Raw genomic sequence first — 19,670 nt, forward strand, 5'->3', positions numbered from 1 at the left:
TTATTATTATTATTATTATTATTATTATTATTATTATTATTATCATTATAATAATTATTAGTATTATCATTAGTATTATTATAATAATTATTATTAGTATCAGTATCATTAAAACTAATATTAGTATTATCTAATTATTATGATTACTATTATTATCATTATTATGAATGCGATATAAAAGAGGACTAAAAGCTATTAAACAAATCGATTATGAAATAATGAGTATAAGTATCATGATGAAATTAAAAATATTGTAAGATATTGATTTAGATAAAAATATAGTTTTTATTATTTTTATCATTATTATTATTATTAAAAGTATCATTAATATTAAAACTATCATTTTTATTAAAATTATCATTTTTTAATAGAAATATCATTGTTACTATAAAATATCATTATTATTATCATTTTAGTATTATTATTATTAAAAAATTAAAAATTATCATTTTGAATAGAATTATTATTTTTATATAAAATATTATTATTATTATAGTTAATATTAAAAAGTATCATTATTATTAAAATTATCACGATTAGAATTATCATTCTATTATAATTAATATCATCATTAGTAAATAAATATTGTTATTATTATTATTTGTAGAATAATAATAATTATTATTATTATTACAAAATAATACAACTTTTACTCATTATTATTATCATCAATATTATTTTACAAATAAATATGTGATACAAAGATATTTTTAACACATGTAATATAATTACATTCATAATACATACCACTATATTTTTATGATATTGAGTGAACTGTATAAATTTTATTACTTGAGATATATAAAAGTATATTTTTATCATAAATAAATTTTAATATAAATTTTTATTTATTAATAAATGACTTGTATTATTTACTCAAATCTAATAAATATGTTTAAATATATAAAATGACTATATTTAAGTTATATCATAAACATGTGTATATTTTAGAAGTCATATTGGGTCAAGTTGACTTTTGTTGACTTTTGCATATCGGTCTCGAGCATTAGGATTGTGATACACTATGACTTGACCTAAATTGTTAGACAGATATTGACCAACATATAAATATATATACTTAATATAGGTTCATGAATCGGAGGCCAACCTTGCACTTATTCAGTGTCGTCATATGCGTAATTACTATAAAATACAGTATTGTGAGTTTCTTTTGCTCCCTTTTTAAATGCTTTTGCAATATATATTTTGGGACTGAGAATACATGCGTTGTTTTATAAATGTTTTACGAAATAGACACAAGTACTTAAAACTACATTCTATGGTTGGATTATTAAACCGAATATAGCCCATTCAAGCTTGGTAGCCTAAGAATTAGGAAAATGGCCCCTAATTTACGCGAATCCTAAAGATAGATCTATGGACCTTGACACGTACCATTCGGGTTACGAATGCTTTAGTACTTCGAGGTTTATATTATACAGACGAGAGGTTCTGTTTGGGGATATTCTATGCATTAAAGTTAATGTCGATTACCATGTGTTCAATTCATATGAATGATTTTTATATACAGGTTATGTGTAATGAATAAATGAAATCTTGTGGTCTATTAAAATATTGAAATGATTGTTATGATAAACCTATGAACTCACCAACCTTTTGGTTGACACTTTTAAGCATGTTTATTCTCAGGTATGAAAGAAATCTTCCGCTGTGCATTTGCTCATTTTAAAGATATTACTTGGAGTCATTCATGGCATATTTCAAAAGACGTTGCATTCGAGTCGTTGAGTTTAACAAGATTATTATTAAGTTAGTTATAGTTGGATATATTATGAAATGGTATGCATGTCTGTCAACTTTCGATGAAATGAAAGTTTGTCTTATGAAAACGAATGCAATGTTTGTAAAATATATTATATAGAGGTCAAAAACCTCGCAATGGAGCCATATGTTATTGTATTCGTCCATATAGATTTGGACGGGTCGTCTCATTAAGAAGGTATCATACTCTACGCCACCAAGATACGAAGGTAACTCATAGAGAGTTGTGTGTGTGTGTTTATTTGGGTGTCACTCGAGAAGATAGATTCTACCACGGATCATGTCCCTATTATATAGAACTCTTCTAGTTTCTTACCTCAACCTCCATTGTACGGTGCAGTCTTCAAGGCAATCCTTAGAAGGATAGGTTTGACTTTCCCTTTGGTCGACTGAGAAGGTTTAGAGATAGAAGAAAGTAAATTTGGTGCATTCCTCTTTTAGCTTCTTGACGCTAGTATTTGAAATAAGTTATCCCGCTTACCACTTCTCATTGACATATGTGGTCTTGTGACTCATGCTTATGTCCTTGCCTATCGGTATGTGTGCTACCTTCGTGGTCAAATGTCTTCGGTATAATAGCTTCGTATAAAGGATACGATATGCTTATCTTATTAAATCAGAAGATCAACATGGCGATTTGGTGTATTTTTTCTTTGTCTTTTGGATTGTAGTGTTTGAAATGAAGATCATCGCGCTCTCAACTTCTCTTTGACATATGTAGTCTCGCGACTTTTATTGTTGTCTTGGATCATTGATAAACGTGATATCTTGGTGACTTTGCTTCATATAATTGTTAGGAGACGGGGTACACTATCACAAATAATACTATATATCTTTGACATATGTGGTCCCTTTTTATCGCTAAGGTAGAGTAATATTAATTTGTATACATCTTACATCTCTATAAGAGATTTTAATATTGTTGTTGTTGCATTATATAAATCGTTGTGTACGTACGTCAAGGTTAAAGAATTTCAACAAAGAACATTATAAACGAAAGCCGAGCCAAAGATAAATTTTAAGGGGACAAACTTTATTCTATTTTTGTTTAAACATCATCATATACGTCAAAACCACCTATAAAAATAATTTTTTGTTTATTCTCAAGAATGTGAAATACGAGAGAGATAAGAAGTAGATAGTCACATATTATAGAAGATCAACCACATGATACACCACACGATTCTTAAACAAAGTTTGTATTAACTAATCATGATCCAATATGATACATATCAGAGGATAAACGAGGGGCGAGAAGGACCTCGAGTGGTGTTGCTTTGCTGTTAGTCATTCCGAAGATTTCAGTCATATCAACGGGTTCTTGTGATGGGTTCTTAAGCACAAATTGTTGTAATAGACTCGCTAATGTTAAACTCAAAGCTTTAAGAGCAAAGAGAACACCAGGGCACATTCTTCTGCCACTACCAAACGGAATCAATTCAAAATGATTTCCCTTGACATCAACATCCTTGTGACTTTTCATGAACCTTTCGGGACGAAACTCATTGGGATCTGACCAAATGTTTCGATCACGATGTATCTTCCAAAGATTTACCAACAAAATGGTGCCTTTCGGGATATGGTAGCCATTCACGATACAGTCCTCCGTAGACTCATGAGGAAGCGATAGACCTCCAGGTGGGTATAAACGCATTGTTTCTTTAATTATCGCGTTGAGATAGACTAAATTCTTTAAGTCGGACTCCTCAACTAGTCTCTTCCTACCCACCTGCTCATCAAGTTCACATTGTGCAATTTCTAACGCCTTTGGGTTGTTAACAAGTAACGATAATGCCCATGTTAATGTCGATGATGTTGTGTCTGTACCAGCTGTTAGAAGTTGCTGTAAAATGAAATTTTCAGTTATAGCTACAAACATATATGATGTAAATATGCATGTTATCCAAATATAATAGAAATATATATTCAATTTTAATCATTTAATTGTTTAATTTGATCATAATCTCATTATTGATTTCGGTGATAATATCATATTTATTTTTTAATCCGGCTCGCTATAGGCCTTTGGACTAGTAAAACGCCCTTGTACTAAAAAAAAATAGAATATATGTTGGTGTTTTCCTTGTTCGCCAAGCTTTCGAGCAGCTCTTTCAACTGCCGCCTAAACCTCCAACATGCGTTAGGGGAACTGGGATAGCCCTTTCTATTATGAGATCAAGCCAAAAACAAGCAACCCAAAGGACAAGATCAACCACCGATACCTTAAGTTTGGTTATCTATATGTTGTATAATTACTTATTTGTTTCCCCCATAATTAATAATTAGTGTTATCACTAAATATTACTCCGTACTACTTATCTATTGAATTATTAATTGTTAATAAACTAGTTACTCCGTATTCATTTAATTAATTAATGATACTAAAATGTCGCGAGCTGTGGCGCTTTTGTTTCGTTTGTATCATTGTTCGTCTTTTTTATCCATTGGTGAAAAACTTTGTTTTAATTTCATCGTTATTTCAGCATAAAAAATAGAAAATAAAATAAACTAGTAATAAAACATTAAAAAGGAAACATGATCAAATAATGTGGTATAGTACGGAGTAATAACTAAAGTTTAATTGTGTTTACTTGACATGTGGACTTGATGACTGTATCACGATCAAAGCCGTTGAGTTCGTCCTCAGATTCACCTTGAAGGATATCAATGAGCACATCTATGAAGAATTTGTTACCTTCAGATTGATTTTCACACTTTCTTTTGAATTTGCGCTCTTTTAACCATTTCGCGAAGATGTTGTCCAACTCTTTTGCAGTGTCCTTCATGGATTGTTTATATCCGCCAATATTTAAGATTCTGAAATAAGGGATTAAATCGAACACCACAGATCCACCATACAAATCGAAATATTTCCTTATGACCATCTGAATTAATTGGGCACCTTGTTCATCATTGACTGAAAATCTTGATCTTCCTGTAATAACCATAACCATAATATTCAATATTAAGTTCCCAAACCATTGACTCATCTCCACCTTCACCATATTTGAAACTTTACTTTTTTGATGATTGTTTAGCCAACCTTCATATATATCATTAATTGACGCTCTAATTTCTGAAACTCGAATGTGTCCAAGCATTTCAACACGGCTTTGAGAAAGTACCTCAAGCATGATTATCTTGCGCATTTTTCGCCAATAATCTCCAAACGGAGCAGAACCAAATAAGGCATAGTTATAGGCCATAAGTTCTGATGCCACACTTTTAGGTCGACTCGCAAAGACCTTATCGTTGGTGGTAAGACATTCCTTAGCTATTTCGGCATTACTGACCACCAAAGCGAGTTTAACACCGAGTTTTACGGTGAAGATTGGGCCGAGTTGGTCAGCCACCTCACCCCAAATCATATGAGGTAACTTAGATTCACCAGCTAAAAGGTGTAGGTGTCCTATAACAGGCCATGCACCCTTTGGTTGAGGTGGTTTTCTGCCTTTCCCTCTTGTTGCCCTTTGTTTGCTGATCAAGTGAAGTAGGAAAGCTACTACAGTAATAAAAAATGCAATTATTTGTATTGATATATAGAATTCCATGGCTCTCTAATTACACATGCATGAACTTTGTGAATATATATACCCCGTATATTTGATTCTATGTAGGGCCGTTTATAGATTAGATTGTATTTATTGGTTCTCCCACCTATAAGACACAAATGGGTAAGGTAGGTACTACACTAAATAAAAATTGCAATTATTTGTATTGAGATATGGCTCTCCTATTACACATCAACTTTGTGATAGACGGAATATATATATATATAGATGAATGTGTGTAGACAGTTTATATATTTGACTGTATTGATTGGTTTTCCCCACCTAAATCTAACAGTTGACAAATAATAATACATTTATTTTTCAATTAATGAATAGATTATCAAACTTTGTTATTCCATACAAAAGGTCCGATCCCATGGTAATTTTTGCAGAAATTAAGATAAATAAATGGTTCAAAATACACAGTTTTAAAAAGTTATTGTTATGTACCCTTTTTAACTTAACGATTTTACCTTTTATTTTTAACATACATATTTTTTTTACATGCATAAATTAAAATTTTTACCTTATTTCGTATCTTTGTAATCTGCCCAATTTTTAAACGGAAAGAAACTAAAGAAAAAAGGTCCTTCTCAATCATGTCGGTACGACTGAATATGCGTTAGAAAGGTCAATCTCTCCCCTACGACACAAAAGAAAAAAAAAGCGGGTCGAACTTCTAACAGCCCGCCCGCTTCCATAAAACAATACCGTGGCAACGTAGACCTAAATGAAGTGGTCATATTGGATCCTTGGGAACCATCACAAGTACGGCCGACATCTATTTATTTAAACGAGAATGCCGGTGGTCCAACGGAGCCTAGAAGAAGAAGATGACTTGCGCAGACATCTGACTCCTTTTCAATAGAAAAGAATAGCCAAACCAACCCAGCTGGCTAGTCAATCTCAGAAAGAAGATAGACCGACAAACCGGAGACGTACGACCACGATCCCGACCTTACCAGCACCAGGGGTGTACTAATCAATGAACCCCCGAAACCGACTTTCTTTTCTGACAAAATCTACTAAGCTTAACCGGTCACGACATGTTGTTTGTAACATCCCGCATTTTTCGTTAAATTTATTTTTAACACCGTCTTTTTTTTTAGATAATATCTTTCGTTATCTAAATTCGCATCTTTCGTTAACTAACGTTCTTAATATTTCCCTTATTTGATTTAACATCTCTCGTTTACTCTAGCGTTTTTAAAATATTCGTTCGATTAATTCACGCACCCGCTTTGAAACTTGAGGGACCGAAGTTGTCAAGTGGGCAAACTAGTTGACTAGGTCAACTAGTCAACCCACCCTTTCCACCACTCATTCCATTTTCACCTCCTCATCTCTTTCTCTCTTTCTCTACTTCCATTTTTGAACTCAAACACCCAAATCATTCATTCATCATCCATTTCGAATCTAGGAAGCTTGCTACAAAACAAATTACATATTTGGAATCCTCTCTTCATCCTCTACAATTTGATACCAATTTCATCTCGTTTGGGTAACATTTCTAAAACTCTAGATTTCTCTAATTCGTGTTTTTGACTTGAAATGGTGTTAGTTAGTGTCTATGGCTCGTGTCTAGCATGAATATATGATTTATTTGCTCGATCTTGTTGTTTTGCATAAACTAGCAGGAACTTGAAATGGGTTTGTTTAATCTTGAGTTTTGGTTGATTAAATATTGTTTAAATGTTAAAGTTCATGTATTAAATATGTTACTAGCATCATTAGCTTCAATTTGATGTGTAGGTTGACTTGGAAAACTTCACTAACATGATTATTGATTTTGTGATTCTTGGTTAGGGTTTGATAGCTTTTAAATTGAACTTTTGATGCATTAAATGCTTGTTAATATTGTTAGTAAGTGTTTAGTTTCAATGTATGTTTAATTACCTTCGAAACGGCATATTGTATGTGTAAATTGGTTTTCCCGAATCATAAAATGCGTTTTACGAACTTGAAACTTCAATGATGAACTTTTAACAATCATTCGACGAGGAATTGGTCATTTTAAATGATGTATTTGTTTGATGATATGTGGTTAGTTGTATTCCTCGTCAAAATACCTTTCCAATGATATAAGATACGTGTTTTAAGTGTTTACGGTTCGTTAATTGTGTTTAAATGAAGTTTGGTTGAGACTTGAACAATTGAAACAGCCCAGGTACCAGGCCACGCCTAATGTCACGGCGCGGCCCTCCTCTGTCGCGGCGCGGCAATGGCCGTGTTTGGGGACTGTTCAATGAAATGTCCCGTTCATATTAATTATAAACGTTTCATATTAATTGGTTTCTTTGCGAGGTTTTGACCTCTATATGAGACGTTTTTCAAATCTTGCATTCGTTTTTAAAAACAACCATAACCTTTATTATTGAATAAAGGTCTTAATGACATAATTTAGATTGTCTATCAAAGAAAATCTCCTCAAATAAATAAGTTTTTACACAACCCATTACAATATGATCAAATATATTACAACAAATACTCCGAATGCAAGTTTAAACAATATAAACAATTATGCCGACTCCAAATCTTGACATTGGGTTGGCATACGACAGCGGAAGCGTTTCTAATATTCACCTGAGAATAAACATGCTTAAAACGTCAACAAAAATGTTGGTGAGTCATAGGTTTAATTTCTATATAATAATCATAATATTTAATAAGCCACAAGATTTCATTTAATTAAATGCGCAGGATCATTACTACTGCAAAAATCATTCATACGATGAGTCGCCTGGTAATCGACCTTAACATAGAGCGCTTAAGATATCTGGCATCATACATTTTACTATTCAAATGTATGACAAGAACCCTTCGAAGTACTAAAGCATTTCCACTATTCGAATATGGGGGTGGTTGGTGCCCGTAGAATCTACCTTTAGGATTCGCGTCAATTAGTGTTTTTCACTAATTCATAGGTTACCAAGCATAATAATAATAAGTATAGATATCCGGTATAACAAACAATCGTAGAATGTAGTTCCATGAACTTGTGCTTATTTTGTAAAACATTTATAAATTTTGCATGTATTCTCATCCCAAAATAATTTAGATAGTAAAAATGGGACTATAACTCACTTGTGATGATTTCCGAATAGATGGTGGTAAGACTTGGCCTTTTGACAAATTCACGAACCTAATAATAATATTCTCGTGTCAAGATATATATATATATATATATATATATATATATATATATATATATATATATATATATATATATATATATATATATAATTAATATTTCATACTTATGATACTTGTGATAATTTTAATTGTCCATTGTTAGTAGTCCAACGTTCGTAGTTCAATAGTCCAATAGTCCAACAGTATAAATATATATATAAATATAAATGCGTATATTGTGTTAGAATTCACTAACACTATAATATATTGTCTTAATATAATAAGACACATAATATGTATATTGTCTGAAGCAATCCGCGACCCATTGTATACATGTCTCAGGCTCGATCACAACTCAAAGTATATAATATTTTGGAATCCACTTCGACCCACAGCTAACTCGAGATTACTGCCAATGCCAATGGTGTCTAATAGTTCGTTCCAATAATATATATAGAAGAAGTCAAAATGATATGTCAAAACTTTGTATACGAATCCACGGTGATCAAGTCATATATATATATATATATATATATATATATATATATATATATATATAATATATATATATACATATATATATATATATATATATATATACAGATATATATATATATATATATATATATATATATATATATATATATATATATATATATATATATATATATATATATATGGTGCCTTACGATCTTTATTAAGACTATAATATATTGTCGTAGAACTTAATCACGACTATTATAAATTGTATTTCCATAAGTTCGAGAACAAGACATGTATAAATACATGTAGGATACAAGGTAAGTTAGCTAGGATAAGGTTAGCATCCATTTTTATAAATCATGTCCGTAGCTAAAAATTTAGAAAAATATCCAATTTTGTTTTACCCATAATTTCTTCGTTACAAATCCGTTTTGAGTGATTCGAGTTGCCATAGTTTCGTATCGAACTCAAGATTACTAATCTTAACATAAAAATTATAGGTTTATAGTCAAAAATACAGCTTAGGTGTCAAATAAGAGAAGATAGTCATATCCGTCGTAAGAACGACATCTTGATGACCCTTTTGAAAAACATACTTCCACTTAGAGTTTAACCATGGATTTTGGATATATTTCATATCCATATAAAATAAGATTTTTCACAAAAGGAAATCTTTTAATTCAAAGTTTAAGATAGGTTTTTAAAATTAAACCCAAAACAGCCCCCGTTCGACTAGACGGCGTATATTCGATTTTAAGGCGTTCTTCGTGTTTACAAGTTTTATATCCTTATGTTAGCTTGTTATACTATCATAATACATATGTTGAAGTATTTTAAAAGTCAAGTTAGAAGGATTAAGTTTGTTTACGAACAAGTTTAGAATTAACAAAACTATGTTCTAGTTGTTGTAAGTTATAACCTCATAATAAGATAGCTATATAGATATGAATCGAACGAGATTATGAATAAGGTGACTACCTTAAATCAACTAAGTGATGTTACTAGAAAAGATAGGAAATAATCTTGGAATCAAAAGTATCTTTGATGGCTCGAAAACTCTTGAAGTATGAACATGGAATGAACAAAAGTTAGAATAAGAATTCTATCTTGAATTAAGATAGTTATAAGTATATAAATTGAAGCAAAGCTTACATATGATTCTTACCTTGATTATAAGATGAAAAGCTACTGGAATTAAAGTAGAATTATGGATCCTAAAGAGTTGTTGAGTTGGATTGGAAGTTGGAAGCAAACTTCTTGGAGTTGGAAGATTATCTTGATATGTTCTTGATCAAGCTTTCTTATGATGATTCTAACTTAGCTTTTGATTCTAAAACTTGTTGAATTGTGTTGTGTTCTTGAGAGAGTGTTTGAGTATGTGTGTTTTTAGTTAGAAAAATATGAAGTATAAATGAAAATGAAATGGATGTATAAGTAGTAAAGATGGCATGAGGTTAAGGTAAGTGTATAGGATCCTTATGTTGAATTTTAGCTAAATGGTTAACACTAGTTGTCAACCCATGGCTCCCACATGTTTCTTACTGTCCTAGGGTTGGTAAGATGCAGATTTTTATGTGTATATACCAATAGTATATACGTATAGAAACTGGTTACAGTACGGGTATAAATACCGTATGAATACGAGTAGAATTCTTGATGGAATTGAATGGGATTATGAATATAGCTATCTTTGTTGAGTATAAGTATATTGATATATGTATTTAAGTCTTTCAAAAGTGTATTAATACATCTTAATACAATACATATATATTGATTTTAACTTAAGAGTTAATACGTCGATAATCGATACATATATGTATATTGTTTCTAAGTCTTTAAGTTAGTAGTCTCATCTTATATATATAACTAATTGTTATTATACTTAATGAGATACTTAAATATCATTTAATCAAATCATAATATATATATATATATATATATATATATATATCCAAATATATATTCCTTTAATTAATTATTACGATATATGACGTTCGTGAATCGTCAGACAGACTGGGTGGCCAAACGTTTGTATAAAATTCATTCCAAATAATCAATTCTTAATAAATTTGATTGCCTAATCATGTTGGAAACCTTAATTATGTAAATATTAATCTTCTATATATTAGCGGAAAAATCCGGGTCGTTACATTCAACTTTGCACTTTTTCGTTTAGATCCAACTATGCTACGCACCTCCGATTAACATGTAACTTGTTCTAACATGCTCATATATGATTATATGACTCAGAAAAATCATTCGAGACCCGACCCGAACGTGGTGACTTTTAAGTTGACTTTGACCAAAGTTTGACCTTTAGTCAAACTTAACCAAATACTTATGCAATCGTTCTAATCTTCTTTTATACTTGATTCTTGCATGAAACTTGTCAACGTGACTCACATGCTATATAATCGAGTCGTAACCAGCCATATGACTAATTGAACACATTTCGCCCGACCTTGTGTCGTAACCGGTTAATTGATACAACTTATTTGTTTAGGTCAAGACTAAACAACTTTCATGCACACGTTTACTTTGTGAAGTACCTTTATACTCGTGCACTCGAGGTGAGATCGTAGTCCCATCTTTTCAACAATTTTTATACTTTTAAATCATGGGATGAGAAACATATACAGTTTTATACTACATACTTTTATGCTTTGAACACAAGTACGAAAACAAACATTCCACAGCGAGTTAGAACAAAAAGCCTTAATTCAATTATCATTAGTTACACTTGCAGGGTGTAAGCGAGAACTTATATTATGTGATCACATGGGCTTGACGAGCCTCATTCGGAGCCGTTAGTGGATGAAATATATTTTCGGGTTTAGTGTATGTTCTAACACTACGTAACATGGTACAAAACAGTTAAGTCTTGATAATTGGGTGCTCGCGATCATACTTTTGGAATGCAAACGATTCAGATAATCAACGTTATGGAAATACAAAATCTTGTCGTTCAAAAACAACGTTTACAAACACCTATGATTTCACCAACGTTTTTCGTTGACAGTTTTCTATATGTTTCTCAGGTTCATGATTGGCTATTTGGTACATGCTTCCGCGTACACTTTGATTACTTGCTTGGAGTCAAGCGTACATGTATACGCTAGTGATAGCACCTTTGGATTCAAACAAATGTTTACTTACATATTTACGCTATTTATAGCAACCGTGATTTTCAACTTATTATGTCGTAAAGTTATCTCAATTATACTTTATACTTTTGTAAACTTAAACTTGTTGTCGAACCGTTTGGTAAAATAAACTTTGTAAGTCTTACACGTTTTAAATGAATACGACATAATTTTGGTCAAACGTGTCTCATTTAGGGACTATGACCACGTAACGGGACCTGAGTTAACGACGCCGTCAATGACGATTTTGTCGGGTCGCTACATTGTTGATATTGATTGAGTTGGAGGGACTTTCGATTACTGAATCCATCCATAAACCTAGACCCCGATAACCTTCGTAACCAAAGCGTCATGACAACATAACATTTATGCACTTACCAAAGATTGTTGTCAAAAGTATCTAAATTGACTACAATAACACGTATACTAGCTCGTGGTGTCAACATAACATTTATGCTCTGTACATGTATATACGTTTACTAGCTCGTGGTGTCCGGTGAATTTACCTGTCAAATACATGAATAAGCATGGGCCTGTAAGTTCTTTTATTGGCTTGCCCTTGGAATTGTTACAATGGAGTGTGAAATATGCAACTCAATCAGATGTAATAGTAGCATTGTACTATACGCATTAGTAACTACTTTAGTATTCACAAATTTACCTTTTAGTAAAGATAGCAATTTATGTGTATATATGTTTAATAGCTCCTAGTGTCCAGTGGATTTACGTTTCAAACACATACAACACATATGACATATCAATAAGAATGGGCCTGTAAGTTCTTTTATTGGGCTGGACCTTGGAATCGTAAAGTGAAAATGAATTTGATGTAATAGTAGCAATTTACTAAGTGTCTCACGTTGATTTTTCAAAATATTTCTTTGTCAACTTTAACTGTAAATATTTTTATTCATGTTATATAATATTTGATAAAAATTGTATAAATAAAGTCACATTTAAAACTTAATTTATTCATATAATTTTAATCAAATATTATATAACAAAAATAAAAATATTAACATGCAAAGTTTAGAGTTAAAGATTTTAAAAAATCAATAGGTAACATTTGTACCGGAATGAAACGAAAATGAACGGAGTCATTATTAAGTACTTTATTATTCACATTTTTACCTTTTACTAAAGGTATTAATAATTATGTTTTAGGCCACACTAGATGCATGCCTAACTTTTGATTTTGAAATCATGATTTAGCGTATTGTAACGACTAATCCATTATCAATTACTCCGTATGATTTAAAGGCCTTTTAGCTTGGCATGTTGATGGAAGAACCTCTCTCTTTTTCTATCCATTTTTCTACCTGAGAATCTCCTCGTCTACTCTTATTGATATAGAAATAATGGCATTCCCTTTCCCGGAAGCTTAGAAGTAAGTCATAACTCTTCACGATGTAAGGAATAGTTATCCCAAGTCCAAGCATGGGATGAGACTTACCAACTGATCCTAGTGGCTCTGGATCAGGTCACGAACGGTATTCGATTGATTTGAGCTCTATCGTCCCGTTCCATTCTCCAACTAAACTAGTCCACCGGCAAGGGAAAAATTCTGATGGCAATCGTTATGGTTGTCTTTAACAAAAGGGTTAAAGCCATAAATAGGTCATATACTTTCATTTTTGTCCCAATGTAGACTATATACCCCGAAAAATACCAATGTAGGTTATACACTTTCATAAAGTGTACTAATATGAACGAATAAAACTTATTAACCGGACAAACAACTAAACGATGACTTGGCATCCTACGTGGAGAATGACGTTGGTGATACATCAGAACAAAAATGAAAGTATATAGCATAGATCGGAACAAAAATGAAAGTATATAGCCTACATCGAAACAAAACTGAAAGTATATGACCTATTTGTAGCCATATAAAATGTAAAAAAAAAAAATTTATTAAATAATTAACTTTACCGGTTCAGCAGGTAACTTGTTGAATCTGTGTACATCGATACAACTTTTATGAGTATATAACCTACATTGATATTTTTTGGGATATATAGCCTACATTGCGACAAAACTGAAAATATATGAATTATTTATGGCTTTAACCCTTAACAAAATAATGTGTCAAAATGGTGATACATTTGTTGAATAATGGGTAGTTATTTTAATCATCTCTTTATTATTATATTATAATAACAAAGTTGAAAATAGATCATTTAAGATTCAACTTACTAATCCTAACCTTCCATTGTCATTAACATTCATAATCTAGACCGTCCAAATTTTACTAATCAAGATTATGACCTCATAATCACCTTGATTAGTTATTTGATGACTAAATTACCCTCTAATGATTAAAAGACGGGATCTAAATTGGAAAACAGGTGTTCTTCAAAATTCAACTCATTCACAATCAAACACGTTCTTCACGTATCAGGTTCTTCAAAAGAATGAACCCTAATTTCCTATCAAAAAAACACATGCCTAACATCAAAAAACACACGCCGAACATCAAAATCGAGAATGGATTCTTCCTTGACATCTCAGGTTCTTTATAAGAATGAACCCTAACGTCTCAGGTAAGGTATTCTTATTTCAGTAAGGGTTGATAAAGGTAATTCCACCACCACAAATCTTCTTCTAAAATCAAATTCAAATCTAAATGAGTGGTAGGATTGGGGTAGTGGGTTAAAACCTAAGGCTCTGTTCCCAAGATTAATTTTGGGTGGAAGAGAAAGTATTTGAAAAGAATGAGAAAGAAAATTTTAATTTAAATGTGTTCCCTAGTTTTATTAGAAAAAGAAAAGAAGAGAAAGTAAAGGAAAATTACTTCAATACAAATTTGTCCAAATTAGAATGATTTGAAAGGATTTGAAAGTTTCATGTCTATTCTTCTATGAACACCCATATAACTTCCTCTCTTTTCTTCTTCACTAAGGAACACCCATACAAATATTACAATCACTCCATTCCTCTTGTCCCCTCTTCTCTTCTTTTCTACCCAACTAAAACTTGGGAACACAGCCTAAAGCTTTATAGTATGAGTCAAAATGCTTCAAATAATTATCACTTTTCTATCTCCTATTATTAGTTTAATGTTACTACGTATTAGGTCTTTAGACCCCTAAGCAAAATAAATCAAGTGATTTACGTTTCTTTTAGTTGAATATACTTGATCTTGTGTTACTCTAAATGCGTGTTTGGTTTCCTTATTCTTGAGGATGGATTTCGTTCTTGAATTACGCATTCTGACGTCAGGTGATTTACGTTTCTTATAGTTGAATATACTTGATCTTGTGTAAGTTTAACTGTAAGATTAATCAGCTATTAGCTGATTTCTCTTTCATATGGATGAGTTTGGAAGGGTTGAGTTTTGGGCCAGTTCATGATAAATCAGTCAGAAGGTTTTGTAATGGATAAGGTCAAATGGGCAACATTATAAATCATGTTCAATAAAGGTTGAGTTTATTTATCAATATATTCCTGGTTTGGTTTCCTAATCAGATTGGTGAAATGTGGATTCAAGTAGCTCGCATGGGTTTGAGGAGCTGACATGATGCAAGGTATGCGTCTTATAATTTATGGTTTATTGATTTTATAAAGAGATTGAATATCATGACCAGTTACAAGTAGTTGTTTGTTCTATTCACATGAGCAATCTGGAAAACAAAAGTGGAAAAAACCGTTCAATACGTCCTTGAATTCATAGTTACCATGATCACTGGATATGTTGTTGATTGTTTTGTACTGCTGCGATATCTTAATTTTGTGAGATTATACTTTATGTTATGTATTGTAACTTTGTATGTAATTAAATATATTGCTGATCTTTCAATATGAATTCTAAGAGGGTGATTGGATTTATCATGTTTGCTAAACATTTACATTTAGTGGTGTATATTGTAGAATGTTGTGTGATCATTGATACCAGCTAGAACATGATTATGATGGTTTAGCATTTCGAGCTGATTTAGCCTTAGGTAGACATCTAATTTCCTAAGTGTAATTCTGTTTCTCAACGATATAACAATGAAATGAACTGCTTGTTACTATTATTAATGCATCTTTAGTCAACTATCTTCTGTGTCTCTCTTTGGTAGCTAAATGAATAATATGCTCATCTTATTTACCGAAAATGCAGATGTTTAATGAGGTCAGATCCATAGATATGGAACTCACATTAGATGCTTTTGATTGTGCCATATATCACTTGTATAAACCTTTTCTTACCAATTAACCCTACATAAGTTATTTATAATCACCCACTTAGATTATGCGTGGATTACAACTTTAGAAGTGGGATGTTATTTTCGTTTGTAGGGAATGTTGACTGGTTTGTTGTAATTTAGTTACTTTCTGTTTGAAAAAGAAGGATATTAAACAAGATTTGATGGAAAGTGATGTAAGTGTTATCGTTAGATTGCAGATAGTTTACAACTTATCATTTTTCAAGTCACAATGGGGTTGAAGAGGCTGTGGGAAGTAGAAAGCATAAGTTTGGAGGATCTGAGAACAATGGGTTACCTCAAATGGTAAGCTTTCGTTTATATACTTTTACAACATGTATAGTAGTAGCTCATAATCTATCATTAATTATTGTTGGCATAGTGGCTAAGTGGGTGAGTAGGGCAGTTCGAGTGATAAGTTAAAACGGATAATTTTATGGTACGAGATGAAGCAGATTTGATTATAGTGGTCTGAAACGATTTTTTGGTGGGTTAATGTAACCATAGGCCATCAGGTGTTTTATAAGGACAGCTAGATAATTCGATCTTGCAACTCTGTACTCTTAAAATGATTACTGAATCTTGCAAATTGTATTATTGTTCTTCTCAATATCCATTAAAATATAAGTAGTTTTCATATTTCATTTACTTTATCCTTTTGTACTCTTAGGTGTGATGATGATGAACTTATGACTAAGATGACAATTTGGACGAGTAAATTGGTATGAAATAGAATTACATTGTCAATAATAGGATATTTACTCTATTTAAAATGTGTAATGTACACAGGAGGTACACAATGTGGGGAAGTGACTAAGAGTAAACCAATGGAGGAAAGTAAACATTAGATGACTGGGACCTGTGCAATGTGTTAATGTTTACAAAATGTATACTGTCCTTTAGCATTTTGTTATTTTTAAACTACTATTAAAGCTTTCAACATGGACGTGCCTGTTTTTTTACAGGGTTAAGACTTAGGACAATAACAAGAGTCGTGAATATTACGGGTTCTACTTTTGTTTTGTTTTAGGTACATCTCTCGAAATGTATCAACATGAGTGTAATAAAGAATATTATTTTATTTACATGATAGTACCATATTAGTTGGAGGAATATTCACCTATTTTTGTATTGTAACATGCTCTGGTTTGAACAAAGAAATTAGGGAGTGTAGTAGTGTACGATATACCATGTTCATAGAAGAGCTTACAAAAGTGTTTATGCATAATCCCGCGAAATCGTGGGTTATAAACTAGTGTATATGAAACTACAGTTTGTGATCTTGAACTTGATGAAGCAAAGGTTAAGCAGTTCAAAGAGGCTATCAAGAATAACTATTGATTTGAATATATATTTTATTTATCATCGAGCTTTTGAAGAGAGAATGCTATTTACATCTATCAAACATACTATAGGTTAAAATATGAGGCTATTCTTTTCTCATATCCATTATAATTTCTTTAGACCAAGTAGGGTAGTTGAAGTAGTCATTAGTTATCTATGGAACCATACCTCTTACTTGACTAATCTGTTCATTCTGTTAGAGATTTATACCACCAATAACAATATATATTGTTATATTTTGGAATCATGTAGCAAACATGGATAGGGACCAAAAGGGTAGCAAACTGTTATTAGCATAGCAAATAGCTCAGCAAAAGAACAATGCTGCCCTAATTGGTATTTACTCTTTGCACTATCTAATTCTCAAAAAATTTCTTCTTTCTTTACAACCATATATAAATATAATGTTATGTTTGACATTCATGATTCTCCGCTTGGTGGAATCCAATATGTTTGCTGACAATCATTCAAATACTGTCATTTCACTTCAACAATTTTATTTTAACGAATTTATCATCAAACAGACCCATAAAAAAACCCCGCGAAGACGCGGGCTTTATGCTAGTAATTCTACAAATGAGAAATGTATGTTTTAATATCACAATGGTAGCCTAAGGCTCCAGCTTCGCTTTCTACTTCGATGTCTTTCTCTAACGAGACAAATAAACGAGACAAATAAGGTACCTTAATTCAAGGTTGTTATTAGAAAAAATCCAATAAATAATGTAATGAAAAACTCATTCGAGCACAAACATATTCCGTTGGAACTTGTTCTTATTAATTGAAATCAATTAAAACCCATATAGATATATATGGACTCGTACATTCATGATACGTTGAATCTTTATTAAATGGAAATGTTCACATTACAAACTTGATCTGCTATCATTTGGATAATTTATAGAACACAAACTCAAAAGGAGTAGTACCAACTGCAGAGAGATGTTTGACCCCATTATGCTCATAAATGCTAACATTATAACATGTTCCAAGACCTGTACCAAATTCACATTTTTCAGGACAATGTTGAATCATATAACTAGGCACTTTAGGGTTTGTTGGTTTAGGATAATCCACTACTCGAAAACACGTATTATCATCCTCGAAAGTACCACCAGTCGTAATCAAGTTATCAGGCGCCTTCGCTTCAGCATCGTTGATGGTCCAAAATGTGGACTTGGTACAACCAGTTTTGGGATAACCCGAATCAATACCAAGAGATCGTGATGTTTTGAGGTATTTTTCATAACCAACCATAGTGAACATGAACTCTCCACCTATGTTGTCATTTGGGTCTTGCACCACATTGAATGGGCAAATTTTCTTTTTGTTCTGTATCGGTTAGCTTGATGCGCCCACCCGATTTGACTGTGCCAAGGCCGTATCGAACGTTATCTAAGACCTTCTTCCCCGTAGAATCTCTTACGATGACTTGAGCGGCAGATGTGAATGTGGTAAACAAGATTGATTGTGTAGTGATGGTCTAAATGAGGAAGAGAAATGTAGAGTATGATGGCTTCATGTTGGTAACACTTTATATTGAGGCATTGTTTAATATGGAAGATGTTTCTATTTATAGACACGGAGGTACATTATATATTCCATTTTTGATAAATAAAAAAAAGGTTAACAAATATGAATATGGTTTGTGTTATAAAATATCTAGATTGGATGTTAATTTTATTATTATTATATTTTTTGCATAGTAATATTTTATACTATAAATAGACATGTATGGTAACCATTTAAGGTGTACCATTTCTCTTGAAATATCAATATCAATATTTCTTCTCTCTTTCTTCTCTCTTTTTTCTCTCTTTGTTCTTATAACCATTAAAGGTAGTTATAAGCCTACTAAATTATAACACGTTATCAGCACGAGTTAATTAAATTGAACTCACCGTGTCTACATGTAAATTTATTAGCATTGATGTATAGTAATATTGAGGCTGTCATTATTTATAAATAATGGCTCCATGATATCATGTAATCCGTGAGTCACCGTATTGGGAAAAAAGAGTTGAACATCATTTTCAGTTTTAGTC

At 31.8% G+C, this 19,670-nt stretch overlaps 1 protein-coding gene and 1 pseudogene across 1 annotated transcript; both read right to left on the reverse strand.

Moving 5' to 3' along the window:
* Positions 1-2,990: 2,990 nt before the first annotated feature.
* On the reverse strand, positions 2,991-5,333 carry LOC139876848 (cytochrome P450 CYP82D47-like). The gene is made up of 2 exons (XM_071864227.1): positions 4,374-5,333; positions 2,991-3,625 (listed from the first exon to the last, which is right to left on the reverse strand). The coding sequence occupies exons 1-2, from the start codon at positions 5,331-5,333 to the stop codon at positions 2,993-2,995; spliced, it is 1,593 nt and encodes a 530-aa protein (XP_071720328.1). The 3' UTR covers positions 2,991-2,992.
* Positions 5,334-18,448: 13,115 nt separating this feature from the next.
* LOC139876274 (uncharacterized) lies at positions 18,449-19,147 on the reverse strand (annotated as a pseudogene).
* Positions 19,148-19,670: the final 523 nt, after the last annotated feature.

This window comes from Rutidosis leptorrhynchoides, chromosome 11 (assembly GCF_046630445.1).
Source record: "Rutidosis leptorrhynchoides isolate AG116_Rl617_1_P2 chromosome 11, CSIRO_AGI_Rlap_v1, whole genome shotgun sequence".
Classification (NCBI taxonomy): Eukaryota; Viridiplantae; Streptophyta; class Magnoliopsida; order Asterales; family Asteraceae; genus Rutidosis; species Rutidosis leptorrhynchoides.

Bases quoted from the DNA above. Each gene is read 5' to 3' on its own strand.
- LOC139876848 (XM_071864227.1), bottom strand. From the start codon at position 5,333: ATGGAATTCTATATATCAATACAAATAATTGCATTTTTTATTACTGTA. The intron at 3,626-4,373 runs GTAAACACAATT...TTCATTTTACAG, and splicing joins TCATCAAGTCCACATGTCAA to CAACTTCTAACAGCTGGTAC.